The 17,714-nt window shown below is 29.4% G+C and overlaps 1 protein-coding gene across 1 annotated transcript in view; it reads right to left on the bottom strand.

Moving 5' to 3' along the window:
- Window positions 1-17,714, bottom strand: part of LOC148310874 (uncharacterized) — a 113,687-nt gene that overhangs the window by 83,950 nt on the left and 12,023 nt on the right. Inside the window, exon 4 of the mRNA XM_088257633.1 lies at window positions 8,804-8,942. Coding sequence (XP_088113759.1) covers window positions 8,804-8,942 — 139 coding nt within the window. The remainder of the gene's footprint in view (window positions 1-8,803; window positions 8,943-17,714) is intronic.

Below are 17,714 nucleotides of genomic sequence, written 5' to 3'. Positions count from 1 at the left end.
AATTCATCGCATCACTGGAAAAGCTTTAAAGGCATACGTAAAACGCCATGGATGTATTACTTACATACTCTCGTACGTAGGGTATAGTATTATATTACACACTCGTATTTGGATGTGTGATTCAGCAGTCTCGAAATATGACTAATGCGATACGGTAATAAAAATACATATTCTGTGGAGAAAATAAAATACTATGTGGAATGGCTTTTACAGAGAATGTGTATGATCTTTATTGGCTTTTGTACTTATTTATTGGAACATGAGAACCTGCCTCCTTTCTACATTACACACAAAAAAATATCTTTAATACAATCATCATGATTTTACATTTTTACAAAGAAACGTTTATTGTTTTTACGTATTTTATAATTATCAAATGAGTGGTTTATACAATGCAATTCAATTCGATCAATAAAAATGTATAACAACAAAGTCAGTGTCTTTAAGCCCATAATATTTTTCATCACTAAAAAAATACAATTATGACATTCTTCTTTTTCCTTCCACCCAAATGTGCATAAGGCATTGCATCAAATTGATGCTTTGTTAATTTATTCGTTTATTATATTAATGCAAGGCGATCAATCAGTCAGTGATCTGCACTTCAGGTACCAGTCCAGAGCAAAATAAATATAATAATGAAAAAACACCGATGTTTATTTTCACCCCCTTGGAAATCAAACCGGAAATTTTCAGCATGGTAGCCAAGTATGTCAACCACTGCTTTATCAAGGACGATTTTTTTCATCAAAAAAATAATAAATTATGTTATTTGTACATTGTAAATATACATGTTTATATGAGACGCGTAAAAAATAAACATGTAAAATATCCACAAAAGCTAGTACAAATACGAAATTGTAGCTGAATACTCGGTATTTGCAAAAAATACCTTCGAAAATTTTGTACTTTATAATTCACATTATCTTCTTTCCTATCAACTCATATGAGGTTCAAGGTTTTTTTTCATAATAAATAGTTTGGTAGACAGAATATTTTTTAATACCAGACACCATGTAATCATTTTATATTTTCAGGAAAATACAGCTTTTTCCTTAATGTATTTAAAACCAATCACACTATCACAGCCAGGTGTGTATATATTACCGATCTCCCCTTTCGTAAGGATCCGCGCAACCTTATCAGTTTATTTGAACCTTTTGACTATTCCGAAATACGTTCCTTCAATTTGCATAAATTAAGTGATCGGCAGGTTCTCGCGTGGAAACCGAAGCTTATTAGATATTGTTTGAGAACATTACGCGTTTGTTTAAGACCAGACATTTTAATTAGAAATTTCCTTATGATATGCGTGTGAATGTATGGGAATGTAGCTTATGGTGATTTTCTAAGATAAAAGAAATAAGCTACATGTGTACATAAATGAAGTTTTATTTTAAGCTACGAATAAGGCTATGAAGAATAAGAGTTATGTAGGTAAAGTAAGTAAAGTGAGTGAAGTGAGTGAAGTGAGTGAATTGAGTGAAGTGAGTGAATTGAGTGAAATGAGAGAAGTGAGTAATGTGAGTAAAGTGAGTTAAGTGAGTAAAGTAAGTAAAGTTAATCTATTAAAAAAATGTGCAATATGGATGTTCAATAATAGACAGAATGGTGAACGTCACAGAAGTTTATAAAGTGATCACTCGAGCCAGTTAACGGTCAGGTCGTAAGCCTTGCGATAGTCAGACAGACCCATTTTCTATTGTACAAAAACGATAGATGCTTCCTCTCAAGTCGAGACACCTACATATAAAATACCATATTAATATTATTTGTAGGGTCAGTAATCTAGAGTCTGATAAATGAAAATAAATTGTTAATAATTTTAAACCTGGAGATACTCAAAATAAAATTGACCACAATTTTTTTTTATATAATATACGCAGAACACCTTTAAATAAATTTAAGTCATTTTTATGATGATTATTGTAAATCAATTTGGGTAATGTATATAAAATCATTCAGAAGAAAGCAAAACGATGTTGGCGTCTATTTTAAAATGTTATTTGTTCAATTTCTGACGAAAAATACATTAGAGTACGTTCGTCCGCGAAAGAAAATCTTTCCCTTTGTCACACATTTTCTCTGGCATCGTATTTGTGAGTTCTTGGAGAATGTTATCGGGTTCATAGTAATGGCTTTACTCCAGGAGAACGTATTGTGTAACTGAATGTAGTTGGAAACACTAACTGGGTATGCTACATCTCGGGTAATAAAGAACAAAATGTATTTGAGAATGAAAAGATGTAAAATAAAAAGTTTTAAATATATCAACGGATATAACGGATATGTTTTCGGAATGACCAGAAAATGTTCTATATCCCAGCAAAAGAAGAATATTTTTAACTTAATATTTACCCGCTACAGGGCAGAAAGTTTTGTTTTTGCATATTGAAGAAAAGGTATTGTTTAATATATATTTTTTTAAATTTCTAAATATTTTTCAAATGGAGAAAAAACCTTCAGGTTTTACCTAATAATATCTGTTGCACAGTAAAAAGTTCAATAAGTGGCTTGATATTTTTCAAATGGAGAAAAACCATTCAGATTTTTTTTACATAAAAAGATCTGTTGTACAGGAAAAAGTTCAATAAGTAGCTTGATATTTATTTTTAATACATTGTATTATAGTTTTAAACTTTAAAAACGATCTCCTGAAAAATCAAGTTTTTTGATATATGATGTTGTTGAAAGGAGCGAGTGAAATTAAAAACATTTTTTTACTAAGCACCCCAGAGGTAGTATTTTATGAAAATTGTGGTATATAAACTATCCAAATTTATTATTTAGATTATTATTTGAATATGGATTATTATTTAACCTGTTTTAAACAATATGTTACATTATCCATTCTGCCATAATAGAACGTCGATATTAAATATTACAAACATGTACAATACTGTCTACCTCTGTAGTTTCATAGTTAGTGCATTTCGCTACCGTGTTAGAGGTCCTAGGTTCGATCCCCAGAAGGAAGTGGAAATAAATAAGAGATTTTACTCTCATATTTACTTAATATCACCCTGAACTGATAAAAAGAAGGCTTTTATTCCACGAACGATCAATATAGCATTACAGCGTCAATACGATGCAGTACCCTGTGCACCACTGGGTGCAGATAAGGATTAAAAGAAGAAGAATGGGACAAAGACATGACAAAGATAAGAAACAGACATGAGTTTTGTAACTTTCATTCGATGTTTTAAGTACTAAAACGTCGAAATATTAGTTCATAAAATACTTAACTTTGCCTTGAAATATTTTTATTAAATCAACGTTAACTTTGCAGATTTCTATAGTATATGTTACTTCATTATTACAATAATGAATCACCTTTTTTACAAGAATGTTTAAACTTGTCAGAGAATCATCAAACTGTCAACGTTTGATATTGCACATAGTTTGATAATGCCCCAATGTTATCAAATTATACGTACCTTCCCTTTTATATTATTTATTGATTCGGCATTAACTTTGTGGAATGACATATGACATGTTGTTTTTTTTTTAATTAAACACTTGAATATACCACTTACCTTCCCTTTTTATTTCTCATTTAGCAGGCATGTTTTTCACCTCAAGTTCCTTCACTTACGTCATCTACATCTTTTAATATGCAGTCAATAACCCTCTCCGATACGAAAAAACCAAACTCTAGTCTATTTTTTGTATACCAATGTTTCGAAATTATTTTACAAAAAGATCAACATCGGAAAAATTCTCCCTACAAAAATGTTTTTGTTAAATCACGATAAGTTGATGCATGATGTTTTCAGTGGCTTTTTTAGTGTTATTAAGGTAATTTATCCACATTATGTAGTCTTTCGATTTTCCGGAGTCGCATTAACTGAATTTCGAATTAGCCGGAGCTAGGCAGTTAAAATTATGAATTTATAAAGCTTCCGTTAGTCGCGTAATATCCATTAAATACAAAAATTGTCAACTAAAAAGTTTATTTTTAACACGGGTGGGTGGATCCTATAAAGATGTGAAGTGAAGTGTTGGAATATTCAACGTACCTAACTCCTATTTGAGAACAACAAAACACCTTTTTTTGCTTTTGATCTTTTATACTACCTAGCCATGGGTCACCGTGGCTCAGTCTGGTTAAATGCAAAAGATAGAACACATATTTTAAATATATTTCAATTCACAATGTTTGTGTGTACGCAAAATTTTAGCAGATATCAAAAAGCACGCTATTCACCATAAGAAATGTTTAATACGGGGTATTTTATGATAACAGATGGCGCTGCCAATGAGTTAAAAAAAAATTCTTTCAAAACGGCACGTTTTTACCTGTCACGGAGATAGGCGTCGTGGGTTATTTGGCTAGTTGACTCGACTGAGAAACTGGTTCGATTTCCGCCAATTGCAAAATGAATTCAAAATATATATTTTCAAATGGTCTGGGTATTTGTGACGTATTTCACATAAATTTTCCCTATCCGGAGTAATCTTCTTATTTAACTTTTTCTCATACTTTATTGCATCCGTTGTGAAATATTATGTTCGTAAAAAATAATATTCTTCAGGCGTTTTTTATATGACCTAACGGGGTGATTATTTTAGATAGATTCAAAAATATGATGAAAAGTTTCGGTCTTGTTTAAAAAAGACATTAACCGAAAAAATGTAACATAAAAATTCTTTAACCTACTTGGAATGTTTCTGGGGAAGCGGGAGATAAAACAGTGCAGCGTCGTTAAGCTTAGCTCAAAAAGTTAAAGATTTATTGAGTTTTAGTAAAAATTCATGGATTTAGACAGGCGTGCACTGCCTTTATACAAGCCCCCTTCAGATATTTAAACCACCTATTCATCCTCACCCCCACATTTCATCATTCCCCCATAGATACTACTCTTATCCTAACCATTCATACTTGGTCAGTGAAAACCGAACTCCCTTAAGACGAGGAAAGTAAATTTAACATTTAAGTAAAAAATGCATTTGAGTTAAATGTGAAACATCAAATTGTTAAAAAAAAAGTTTACCACTTTTGTTAAATGTTGGTCAGATCTTGTTGGATGAAAATACAGTTTTTGAGTTGTCGGTACTTGCGTATGACTGTAGAAACCTCAACCTGTCTAGCTTATAATTTAGAATACATCACAATTATTTACACTTCTTTTGATACTAGTATCCCCGTAACTGTTTGGTAAATTACGAACATATCCGTAAAAACATTAAGAGTTAAAGTATTACACATCACTATTCACAAATATCCATTGTCAATATTTGAGAGAATTCAATCTTAACTATCACGTCGCAGAGGTAGGTAGAGAGAACAGAACACCACACCAATCTATCTTTGCAAACAATCTTTGCCTCTTCCACATCCATGTATCTCCTCATACATATTCGAGATTATTCCGACTCCTGACTTGATTTCAAGTATTTGAAACACTGGATCATTTAAAACTTGATTTTTTTTTAAATAAAAACCATGGGTTGGTCATGGGGTTAACAGAAAGAAAAGAAGTTTAAATATGTTATTTTTATGTATTCTACATTATGAGCAAGACAGGTTGAGGTTTCTATACAGTTTTTACAGTTATAATCAAGAACCAACAACTAAAGGACTGTATTGTCGCCCAAGAAGATTCTGACTAGTATGTAAAAAAAGTGTTAAATCATCTTAGTTTTAAAAATTTCTTTTAAAATCAAATATTTTAAAAAAATTATAAAAATAGAATAACGTATCCATATCCTGAAAATAAACACACATTTATAATAAAATATGCATGCTTATTAAAAATATTTGGGTCAAATTTACCTCACAACTTTAAAAATATATCAACACTGTTATGGCCCCTTTAGCAGGAAGTAATACGTCGTTTTAGACTAGAAATAGCTGATAAATCTCAATGTATGCAAGTACCTGACAAAAAGTTCCAAAAAACCCATATCATTTCTATGACACCCAAGCGTACTTAGCTGGAAAAAACTTTTTGAAGGGGTTATTTATAAGTTTTTCAAAAGGATTTATAGAATTTTTATCCGTATGTATATACATAAAGGTAGATTTTCATATTCAACAAATCAATTGTATTGATTGAAACATTTTAACTTTTGTTGAAATTAAAAATTTGTTGACACAAAACATTGAAGAAAAATTATTTCAATCCAAATTTCTTATAATTGAGAAAAAACGTTTCCTTTCTTGTATATTTGACATTTTTACAATATATAAAAAAGTGTAGTTTTCAAACCAGTACTTTAGGCATAAGTTAATCAAGGTAAGGAGATTCCCACCTGTTCAATATTAATAATTTTATCTCCAGAAGGCGGATACTTACTTGATACGAAAATTGTAGAATATGATAACAAATTTCAGTCGAAGTTGAAAGCAAGTTTCTCTAATACCGAGTATTCTCAACATTTTGGGTGTATCCAAGTTTGTTGACGTCACATTTTGACATTTCAAGATTATAAAGAATACGATAATCTGGGTATTTACAGGGCTTACGACTTGTCTCTATTCTAGTCACACCATTCTAATCGTTATTGACAACCACACTACTTTTTGTTTGGAACTTTACGACAGTATCAACGGTTGATTTGAGTAGGCTTTTAATTAAACAGAGAACATTTAAAATGTATGCAAGATCCTTTTCGAACTGTTTTACATACCGCCGCGAGGGGTAGTATATTCACACCCACACACAACTCCTAAATATATATATGATCAATCTCATGACACATAGGTACTGTGCCATAAGATTGATCGTTTATCTAGAAGTTCCGTGTGTTTGTCAATCATGGATAAATACTGCACGTTTGTAAAGTGATCATTTCAACCAGCCTTTGACGAGTCGCAAGTCCTGTAAATACCCAGACTTCGTTCATTTTCGTTCATATGTCTAAATGTAAAACGTTTCAAGAATGGCATAAAACGAACACTTTTTTCACACAGCTTTGAAAAATCGAAAATTGAAAAATCAATTTCCTTTTAATCGATTCACAATTAAAGTGTCGGAAAAATGGCACATTTTGTTGCTCTCATGACTCGTGTTCAATCCGCGTGGGCTTAAATTTTACAGGGGAGCATTTTATTATATGGCGTTATTAAGTAGGTACCATTTATTTGATTCGAAATGTAAGCTTTGCGTTTAAAGAGCGGACTGGTTTTTTATAAGATGATTGTACATTTATTTATTGATTTAAAAAACGAAAAAAATTGATTTTTTATTATTATTTTAATCGTTTTTCTTAAAAATATAATTCTAGTCGAAGCATTTTGGATAAAAATATTTATATCTCGAAGTAAAACCAAAGTTCTGAATTAAAATATCAAAAACCTATTATGATATTCCATTAAAAAATCCTTTAACATTTCTTTCGAAAATTAAAATGAAAATGTCTTTTCCAACGCAAACCGTGTAATATATACATTGTACCTACAGAAGATAGGCATATTGTTAAATTTCATAGCTGAAAAAATATATCACGCCAACACTCAGCGTGAAGCCATGGTAATTAGGTTTTTCTTTTTTGTGCTGGAATTAGCGATTAAGCAAAAAGCTAAAAGTAAATATTCTAACTTTGAGCATTCATTACAATAAAGAGCAAAAAAAATCTAATGAAAATGCTTGCAAGAACAACATCGCATTCAATTATTTTATTTGATTCAGTAATTTAAGTACGTAGAACTATGTATTATTAATTTCATGAATTGATTCGGCAACCAGTTTGTAGTAATATCTAAACATTTATATTTAATTTAAACAATTACTTTTTTTTAATTTTGTGATATGTATTGAATCACGAGTCACAATAGATTTTTAGAAATAGTGGTTTGAACCAAGTTTAACTAAAATTAAAAATATATATTTTATTAATGACTGAATTAAAATATATTTTTACAAGCTACTATCCCTAAAGTAGGTTTATATATATATATGTATATATATATATATTTTTTATATATATATATATATATATATATATATATATATATATATATATATATATATATATATATATATATATATATATATATATATATATATATATATATATATATATATATATATATATATATATATATATATATATATATATATATATATATATATATATATATATATATATATATATATATATATATATATATATATATATATATATATATATATATATATATATATATATATATATATATATATATATATATATATATATATATATATATATATATATATATATATATATATATATATATATATATATATATATATATATATATATATATATATATATATATATATATATATATACATATATATATATATATATATATTTATTTATATTTATAAATATATACATATATATATATATATATATTTATTTATATTATATATATATATATATATATATATATATATATATATATATATATATATATATATATATATATGTATATATATATATATATATATATATATATATATATATATATATATATATATATATATATGTATGTATATATATATATATATATATATATGTATATATATATATATATATATATATATATATATATATATATATATATATATATAAATGTATAAATACCTTTGATGAGAAAAAATAATTTTATGGTTGTTCGACAGTAAAATTAATTAAAGGATTTTTTTTCATATAAAAATAAAAATGATTTAATAAAAGTACCATTGATTGGCAAAATAGATATATTTCAGCACACTACGTCGTAATGCCCTTTCGAACTTTTCACAGCTGATTGAAATATACTTCAGTTTTTGAACGTGCGCTGCCAAATTAGATTCATTGTATCACTTACTTGCGGAGCTGCCTGTCGCGCTGGAGCTCTGGCTGATGGGCTGCGGCCAGGGCGGCGCCCCCTTGGAGGGCGGCGCCCCGCCCCCCGCGCCCCCCGCCCAGCCAGTCACGTCGGGCGCCGGAGGAAACGCCTTGTCATCCTGCCACACGCAAATTCGAACTTCATTAATCTCCAATTGTCAGCACAACGGCAAATTAAATTCATGGTCTCTGCAAAAATGCACGCAATGACAATATGATAAATTAATGTGTCCTGATTGTGTCGGGTTGTGGTTCCGTAGTTAGTGTCGTGGACTCTCGAATCAGTGTTTCTAGGTTCGAACCCACTCTACCATAGTTTGAAATAAGTTTTTAATTATGAGTCGTTTAGGCTCATAGAAATAGTAAAAATACAAGTATTTTTGTAAATTATAAAAAAACCAATACGTATTTCTGTTTTAAACTTATTATTTATTATTTTCTTCTTCATACTCTTATATGCACTCAATGGTGCATAGGGTAAATAAACGCAGTGTTATCTTGATAGTTGACCCATGAAGGAAAGGTGATCAGCCCTCCGCTTCAGGTACCAGCAGCCCTCCGCTTCAGGTACCAGTGCAAGGTTATATTTAATACATATTAGAGTGAAAAAATTCACTTATATTTATTTGCCCTCCCACTCTCCTAAAAATCGAACCCGGGATCTCCAATTAAAAGCCAAAAATCTCAGTGAGTGGTTATATACTGACATTAGGACAACATTTTTAAAAATATATAAAAAAAAGTAGAATTTGACAGTCGGATTCACTTTAAAAATCACTGAATGAGGGTAGGTGTGCAGGAGGTCATAGTTTTGATTACAGGTAAAGTTAAATTCAGTTTATTTATACCTTAGACTTATACTTGAAGCGCAGGACATATCAATTAGCCTTTAAAAATAAAAATAAAATACTTGTATGAGACCCCTTTTGAGTTCATTCATGTAAGCACGACTAGTTTCCATAACTACATATGCTTTCATCAACAGGTTTAAATACAAACTTTCAAGCAACGAATAATTTAGTTACTAATAGGGGTGGGTGGAGTAAAAGCTGGAAGGGTGGGTTGGCGGTTAAACGGAAACGTTAAAAGCAAGGGTGGGGAATTTTGAAAAGTATACCATTAATTTATAATTTATCAGAATTCAAATAAACATGTTTATCAATTTTAAAAATTGTTTAAAACTTGGTATTTAAATGTGATCGGATTTGATAATTCAAGTATGAACGAGTTAAAAAATTGATTGTGTGATTCGCGAATTCTGAAAAAAAATGTCGATGAAAATATTTGTAGTTTAAAAAAAAAAACAAATCGAAATCAGTCGTTTTACAACAATAAACTCAAATATGGTGTTTAATTTTTATATCAAAATCATACCTAATTAATAGTTTAAAAAAAAAAACATTCTCAAGGTACATATATGGTATATCGATTTAGCAAAAAAAAGATGAAGAAGAATATGGAAGTCTGGGTATTAACGGGACCGTCATAGGCTCACTTTACACATGTGTAATATTCATAGATGTCGCTATTGAAAATTATAGTGATTTTAACAATGTTTTAAAATTGGATCATATATATATAGAACTTCCGAAAATTCGAGTAGTGTGGTTGTCAATCATGGGTAGAATTAATGAATGTTACACGTGTATAAAGTGATCACTTAAACCAGCTTATGACTGTCGTAAGCCCAGTAAATCCCCAGACTTCCATATTCTTTTTCATCTATGTTGAGATGTCAAAATCATATTATGATAAATAACTCCTTTATTTGGAGATAATCTGTATTTGTGAACCGTCAAAAAAATAATATATTAAATAACTCCCATATTTGGAGATAACCTAGGTTTGTATTAGGACACACAAAAAATGTTGTTTTTAAAATTTTATTGCGTAAAAGATTACTTGCATCAATATGGTGTTGAAATATAATAGGGTTTCTCCACAATTTACTCACATAATGGAATACTCTAGCCCTGAATAATATTACACCCAAAATCCCACAGTCACCCTTTATATTGAACCCGTCTTTTATACCGAGTTCTTAATATTATCATTCTTTCAAATTGAAATCAAGTATTCCGTGGATTTCTGAAGAAAAATCCACTTCGTTAATACGACAATTTATGAAGAATGATATGACTCCAAAACCCGTTTTCATTAGACTGGACAATATAATATTAACAATATATTTATTTACATCATTTTGAGTGTGTCCAAATAGTTGTCAGCCCCGTAAATGCCCAGACTTCCATATTCTTCTTCATCTTTGATGAGATGTCAAAAAATAATATGAAAATAACTCCTGCAATTGGAGATAATCCAGACTTTGTGAACAAGTATTTGGACACACTCAAAATGTTGTAAATAAATTATCTGGTCAAATTATAAGCTTAATAATAAAAATGAAAACGTTATTTTCTGGCGTTTCTCATGTGTGTGATTATAATCCAGGATCCGGACCTCACATACTAATATAAGAGTTTCTGCTTAGTAAAAAGCTTCTTTACATCTCACCAATAGATGTCTCTAATGAAGTTCTAGTGATTCATGAACAAGGTTTCAAAATTGGTTCATATATATAGAGCTCCCAAGAATTTAAGTAGTGTGGTTGTCAATAATGGGTAGAATTGGTGAATGTTACACGTGTGTAAAGTGATCACTTAAACCAGCCTATGACGGTCGTCAGCCCCGTAAATGCCCAGACTTCTATATTCTTCTTCATCTTTGATGAGATGTCAAAAATAATATATATTTAATTATTTTACTATGGCTTAGTTTGTTAAAATGAAAAATTATCAATTAATGAATTTAAATTGTTTGTTTTCAATATTATGCGTGTGAGTATATGCGTGTGTGCGTATATGTATATATACATTTTTACCATTTGAGTACTATATTGTAACGCTTAGTTTCGGAAGCTACAGATGGGTTTAAATATAAACTACGTTTTATCTATGAACCCATAGATGGAAACATCGGTAGTTTCAGGAACTAGTCGTAACAATATAATACTCAATTGGTAAAAACCATTATTTTAAATAATTTGATCATGTAGTACTACAAATTGAATGCCGAAAATTTTATCAATAAAAGTTTAACTACTATGCTGGGGGTACCGGGTTCGATTTCTAGAGGGTACCTGAAGCGCAAGACTGATCACTTTGCCTTTATATAATTAACGATCAACAAAATACTGCATCAATTTGATGCATTGCCCTATGCACCATTGAGTGCAGATCAGGGTATAAAGAAGAAGAAGAATAAACTAATTGAAAAATATGTTTTTTCACTAAACTGAATAAGGTATCTTAAATACAATCGATAAAAATCCATTAAAAAGTTTCTTGGCGTTCATTATTTACAGAACCTACAATATTTATCAATCTTTGTAAAATCTTACCTACAAACTGTCATGTCATCTGAATTTTGATTGAAGCTCACTCAAAAGAGACGGTATCAAAATTTTCCATTTTCCGAATGTTACAATTTATTTTCTATATTTCTTCTATCTTATATACCTTTCTGCCATTTTCAGTTGACAGCTTTTTTTAGCATAATTCACGTTTAAATTGAGATTAACATTCAATAATTAACAGGTCTAAAGATTTGTATCTTTGTTAAAAAATACTTTTATATTATTAAGTTTTCGTAAATGTATTATCTAAAATAAATCTCATTATTCGATATCTAAAGAGTGAATTTAATATATTTTTAAAATAAATATTTGGTTTCGTATGATATATACTAACATCATCTATAGGTACTCTGTGAAGACAAAATGCTGCATTGCTCCTGTTCTCTTTTACGGCTGTGAAACATGGCATCTTACAAGGGCCCAGAGCAGCCGTGTAGGTACTAAGCTTTGAAAATAGGTGTCTGCGGAGAATTTTAGGCGTGCGGTGGTTTGACTTTGTGAGGAATGAAGAGATAAGGCGTAGAACGCAGCAAATTTTGGTCACAACTGTCGTCAAGAAAAGGCGATTCAGTTGGCTTGGCCATGTACTACGCATGCCTTCTGAGAGACTTAATCAAGCTTGTCTCTTTTAAAGGCATCAGGTTCGCCCCGCTCAGGACGACCACTGCTGACAATTCGTCGGCAGTTCTCGTCAGAACTTTGGGACGCGGATTTGACTTGGGAGGATGCAAGGGAGATGGCAGCTGATAGAAAAGCCTGGAGACAGTTTTTGGACTCTATATGCTCCACCTAAGGAACGGATAAGGTTTTATAATAAAATAATAATATATGCTTACATTTCAATTCTAAACTTTTATCAGGTAAGCCTTAGATACGTACATATTTGCAATGTTGCATGCCGTATGGTCCTCAATTCAAATATTTTCAAACACTAAATTTGGAAGATATTATTTGAAATAAGATTGTTATAGTACTGAGCAAAATTTAAAAACAATATTTTGATGGGATTTTGTTTATAAATTATCTTGGTAAATTATTGGTTTAAAAATAATTTTGTTATATCTGTACCTGGGCATGCTTTGCCGTGGCTCAAAATGGAAAAGAAATATAATAGAACAATGCGTGTACAGAAATGAAATGTTTTTAAATATTTGAAATAACATTGGAATTGAAAAGTGGTATTTTTATATTGACTCCTTAGGAAATTTTCAATTTAAAAAATACTTTTTTGTAGTGAATAAAATGATTGTTAGTTATTATACAATACTATCTTTAGTCTACTTTAATACTAGTTCTTCAATGAATAACCAAATAAATTAAATTATATCTTCCACTCATTCTCATGGTGCGCAACAATGTATCAAGGTATTGTGTATTGTTTGATTGTTACATTAATCATATTAAATATGACACATGTCAGTATTAATGTAAACATACTCGTAATATTAATTGATAGAGTCATTATAGAAAACACCTAGAATTGGCACATCATATCAGAAGCATTATTAATTAGCAGATATAATCTAATAATAGACAACTTATGTTAATATAATATATATTTTACCATTAAGTTGTGAATGATTTGTATGTATATTGATTTTTTTTTTAAATCAAACAAAATCTCTTTTAATGATATTTGTTGACTTGCTAAGGCATAAATATATTTTCAATATAAGTTTTAATTAGTAAATACCACTTTTTCTTAAAATCTATTGTAACACGTGTTTCGATGCATTCCGCATCATTTTCAAACACCGTGTACTTGTTTTAAAATGATGCGGAATGCATCGAAACACGTACACTATAGATTTTAAGAAATACTGGTATTTACTAAGTAAAACTTATATTGAAAATAGATCGATTTAACCACAAGGTGACTTGAATCAATTAATGAAAATCAAAACATTTATTTGACATATCCATCTCATGCATCTAAAATTTTGGTTAATTTTTGCATATTTTCTATGGCGAGGTGGGGTGTTTTTTGAGAAAATATTGAAATTTTGACATTTCGATTGGTATACTCCTTGTTTTATCGATCGATATACTCCTTGTATTTAGATAACTAGATTAAAGAAGCTGGTAATGTCAAATTGGGCGATCTGAAAGTGAAAGATTTTGATCGAAAAGTGACGTTAAAGTTGTAGTATTGACGAAGGATGGAAAGAATAAGCTGGATATAAAATGATAAATGAAGAAGTATAAGAAGAGTTATAAAAAAAAAATTTACGTTGGATGATTTCTATTAAGATATTTTTACTGAGAAATAATTTAAATCGGAGAAGAGAAGATAATAGGATATACTACATCATTAATTTACCTCCCATTTAATTTCTCATCATCAAATATATTTTCATGAGAATTCATCAAAAAAATATTCCTACCACAGATTTTCCAGATAAAATCGTATTTTAATTGAATTTTTTTGACGTCCAAAATAAAATGAATATCTTATTCTTTGTAGATAAAAATTTAGAGTTAATACTCAAAAAAATATATAAATGCAGAATAATAATTCTCAAAATTCTTTATAAATGCTTTGCATTCACTAGGCTCACGATTTGCGATTGGCTGGATAAAATTCGTGATCTAGCCAACAATTTTGATTTTTAGCCCTTTTTATGTCCAAACCTCCATACTTTTATTAGTTTCTATCAAGATATCTAATATACATATTTTTAGAGTTTCTAAGAGTATGAAAAAAAAATTTGACATGCTTTTGAAATAAATATGAATTTTAATATAATAAACTTGACAAATGAAGTTTTTTGACGTTACCATCAAGTATTAAAGAGTTTTTTGTAAGTGATAAAAAAACAGATGTGAGAGGATTAACGTAAGCTCGCATGCGAAAATCACAATGTACGAGTACCTAGCTTAAGAAATCCATAAAGATGAAATATTTTATTCCCTAAATTTCGAGACGTAAGGATTTATTTTTAGTCAGCGGGTTTCATATTTTGTGTAGAAATTTATGATACCTTTCTTTTGGCTGAATGGGTGGATAAAGTAATGTGTGTACAGGTTCAACAGAGTAATATTTCTATTTTTCCGACCGGCTACCTATAACGTATTATGGGCATACGTGGTTCAGATGTGCGTTGATTTGGTTTATAAATTTTTGGAAAGATAAAGAATCTCATTCAGATAATGTGTCATAACGGATAAACACGAAAACAGACGAGATACTAAAACATTCTTTATTATTTTTTCACGGAGTTATGTGTGTAAAAAGAAAATAAATATTTTTATGTCAACGGAGAACATAAATATTAAAGTAACAATAGTGGGCGGACATTGTCCTGTTTAACAAAGACGAGCATTAAATGCAAGGGTGGTACGTGGTAAACAGTACATATAGTATGCGTGACGATACGTAGGTATGTTTGTTTTGTGTAATTTTAACGTTGGTATGTAGGTGCTGGTTATATGTACATTTGTAGACGGTACAGCACGCTTCTAAGAATATAATTTCCTTTTAAAAATATTGTGTTTTTACCCAATTTTCATCATTGTATTATTTTGTGTAAACCATTTATACACACGTTCCTGAATTTTTAACTCTAAAAGCTGTTTTTAGTTTATCAGTAAGACTTTCGAAATAATAAAGTGAAGCTTTTTTGCCGAATTTCTTGATTTTCAAGATTAAAAAACCATTTATGAGATTCCAATTTTTAAGTTCGATTCTACGAGTTCTTAGTTATCAAGTGAGGTGTAAGATTTATTTGTAAAAATAAAACTTTTTTTAAAAAATTGAATATTTGAGCTTAAATGTTTGTAGTGTTTGCTTCATAAAATAGTTTTGAAGATACTAAATTTTCCAGTTCTACAGTGGTGATTGTAATAACTCCTAATAAATTTATTTCTTAATATCAAGATATATTAGAATAACCATTTATAAATATATATATATATATATATATATATATATATATATATATATATATATATATATATATATATATATATATATATATATATATATATATATATATATATATATATATATATATATATATATATATATATATATATATATATATATATATATATATATATATATATATATATATATATATATATATATATATATATATATATATATATATATATATATATATATATATATATATATATATATATATATATATATATATATATATATATATATATATATATATTTATGTAAATATAAATGTAAATATATTAATATACTTTTACATATATCTTTTTAAAACACGTTACTGTATGCGAAGTGATTAAACGCCATTGGGTACCGATCAAAAAAATAAGAAAGAGAAGATGATGGGGAAAGGAGTCAAAGGAACCTTTATTTGTAATTATATTGCTGTCATTGTTCTTCATTTGGTAATTGAGCTGGTCGTCCTTTTTCGCATAATGGAAACGGTTATTTTATATTTAATTAATTGTATTATTCTGAAACCTCTCTAACAAGATCAAAAGGTTGCCTTAATGGAAATTCTTTATACCTTTCCTCAAAGGAAATGTTTTTACAGCCGTTACTTAATGATACTTTTGAGTCGCTCGGAAAACAGTTAATAATTTATACTCACGCAAAAAATACCATGAAACCACAGATATATCTTCTTTGACACTAAAAACTTTAAGGTTATCCAACACTTCTATTCCAAAAATATAAATCAATTTTCTCTACAACATTTTGACTGTTTCCAGATTGTTCACAATTCTAGATTATCTCCACTTATGAGTTATTTTTACATCATTGACATCTCAACGAGATGAAGAAGAATATGACACGTCGTTAGCCCTGTATATGTTGAGATTTTTTTCTTCATCTATGCCAAGTGTCAAGAATGTAATTGATTTTCTCTAGAATACTCTAAGAGTTTAGATTATTAAAAATACAAAAGAAAATTCAATTTTTTTGTCACTGATTCATGGTTAGTATATTTGTCTTATTGGTCCGGCGGCACCATATGGTTAGTCTGTGGGCCATCTGTAGAATTTTAGTTTTCACTGGGCCAAATCTAGATTGTCGTTGTCATACAGAGAGTACTAACACAACGTTATCTACGTTCAGGCTTGTTGTATTACAACCAGCATCCTCTGTCAAAAATATATCTTTGGTTTCAAAGCGCGCTATACCCATTGGAGTCCGTGCTAATCTTCGTGAGCAACTCATAGAAATTTTTACGTTTCATCAAAATTGAACGTGCTTTATTTTCACTAGCCCTTAATAGTGAGATTAATAACAGCATCCCGCATTTTTACATTAAGTGAAAACTTACGAGCCGCCAGAGGAAAAATAACTCTCAATAAACTGCAATTACTCAATATGACATTTTGACATCTCAACAAAGATGAAGAAGAATATCGAATTCTAGGCTAAACTTCATTTACAGGTCTTACGACCGTCATAGGCTGGTTAAAGTGATCACTTTGTACACGTGTACCATTCACCAATTCTACCTATGATTGACAACCACACTCTTCA

The sequence above is a fragment of the Brachycentrus maculatus genome, unplaced genomic scaffold, assembly GCF_059751285.1.
Source record: "Brachycentrus maculatus isolate JH-2025_06_01 unplaced genomic scaffold, ASM5975128v1 h1tg000086l, whole genome shotgun sequence".
Classification (NCBI taxonomy): domain Eukaryota; kingdom Metazoa; phylum Arthropoda; class Insecta; order Trichoptera; family Brachycentridae; genus Brachycentrus; species Brachycentrus maculatus.
The sequence above is the reverse complement of the archived record's forward strand: the minus strand, read 5'-3'. Positions and strand labels throughout refer to the sequence as shown.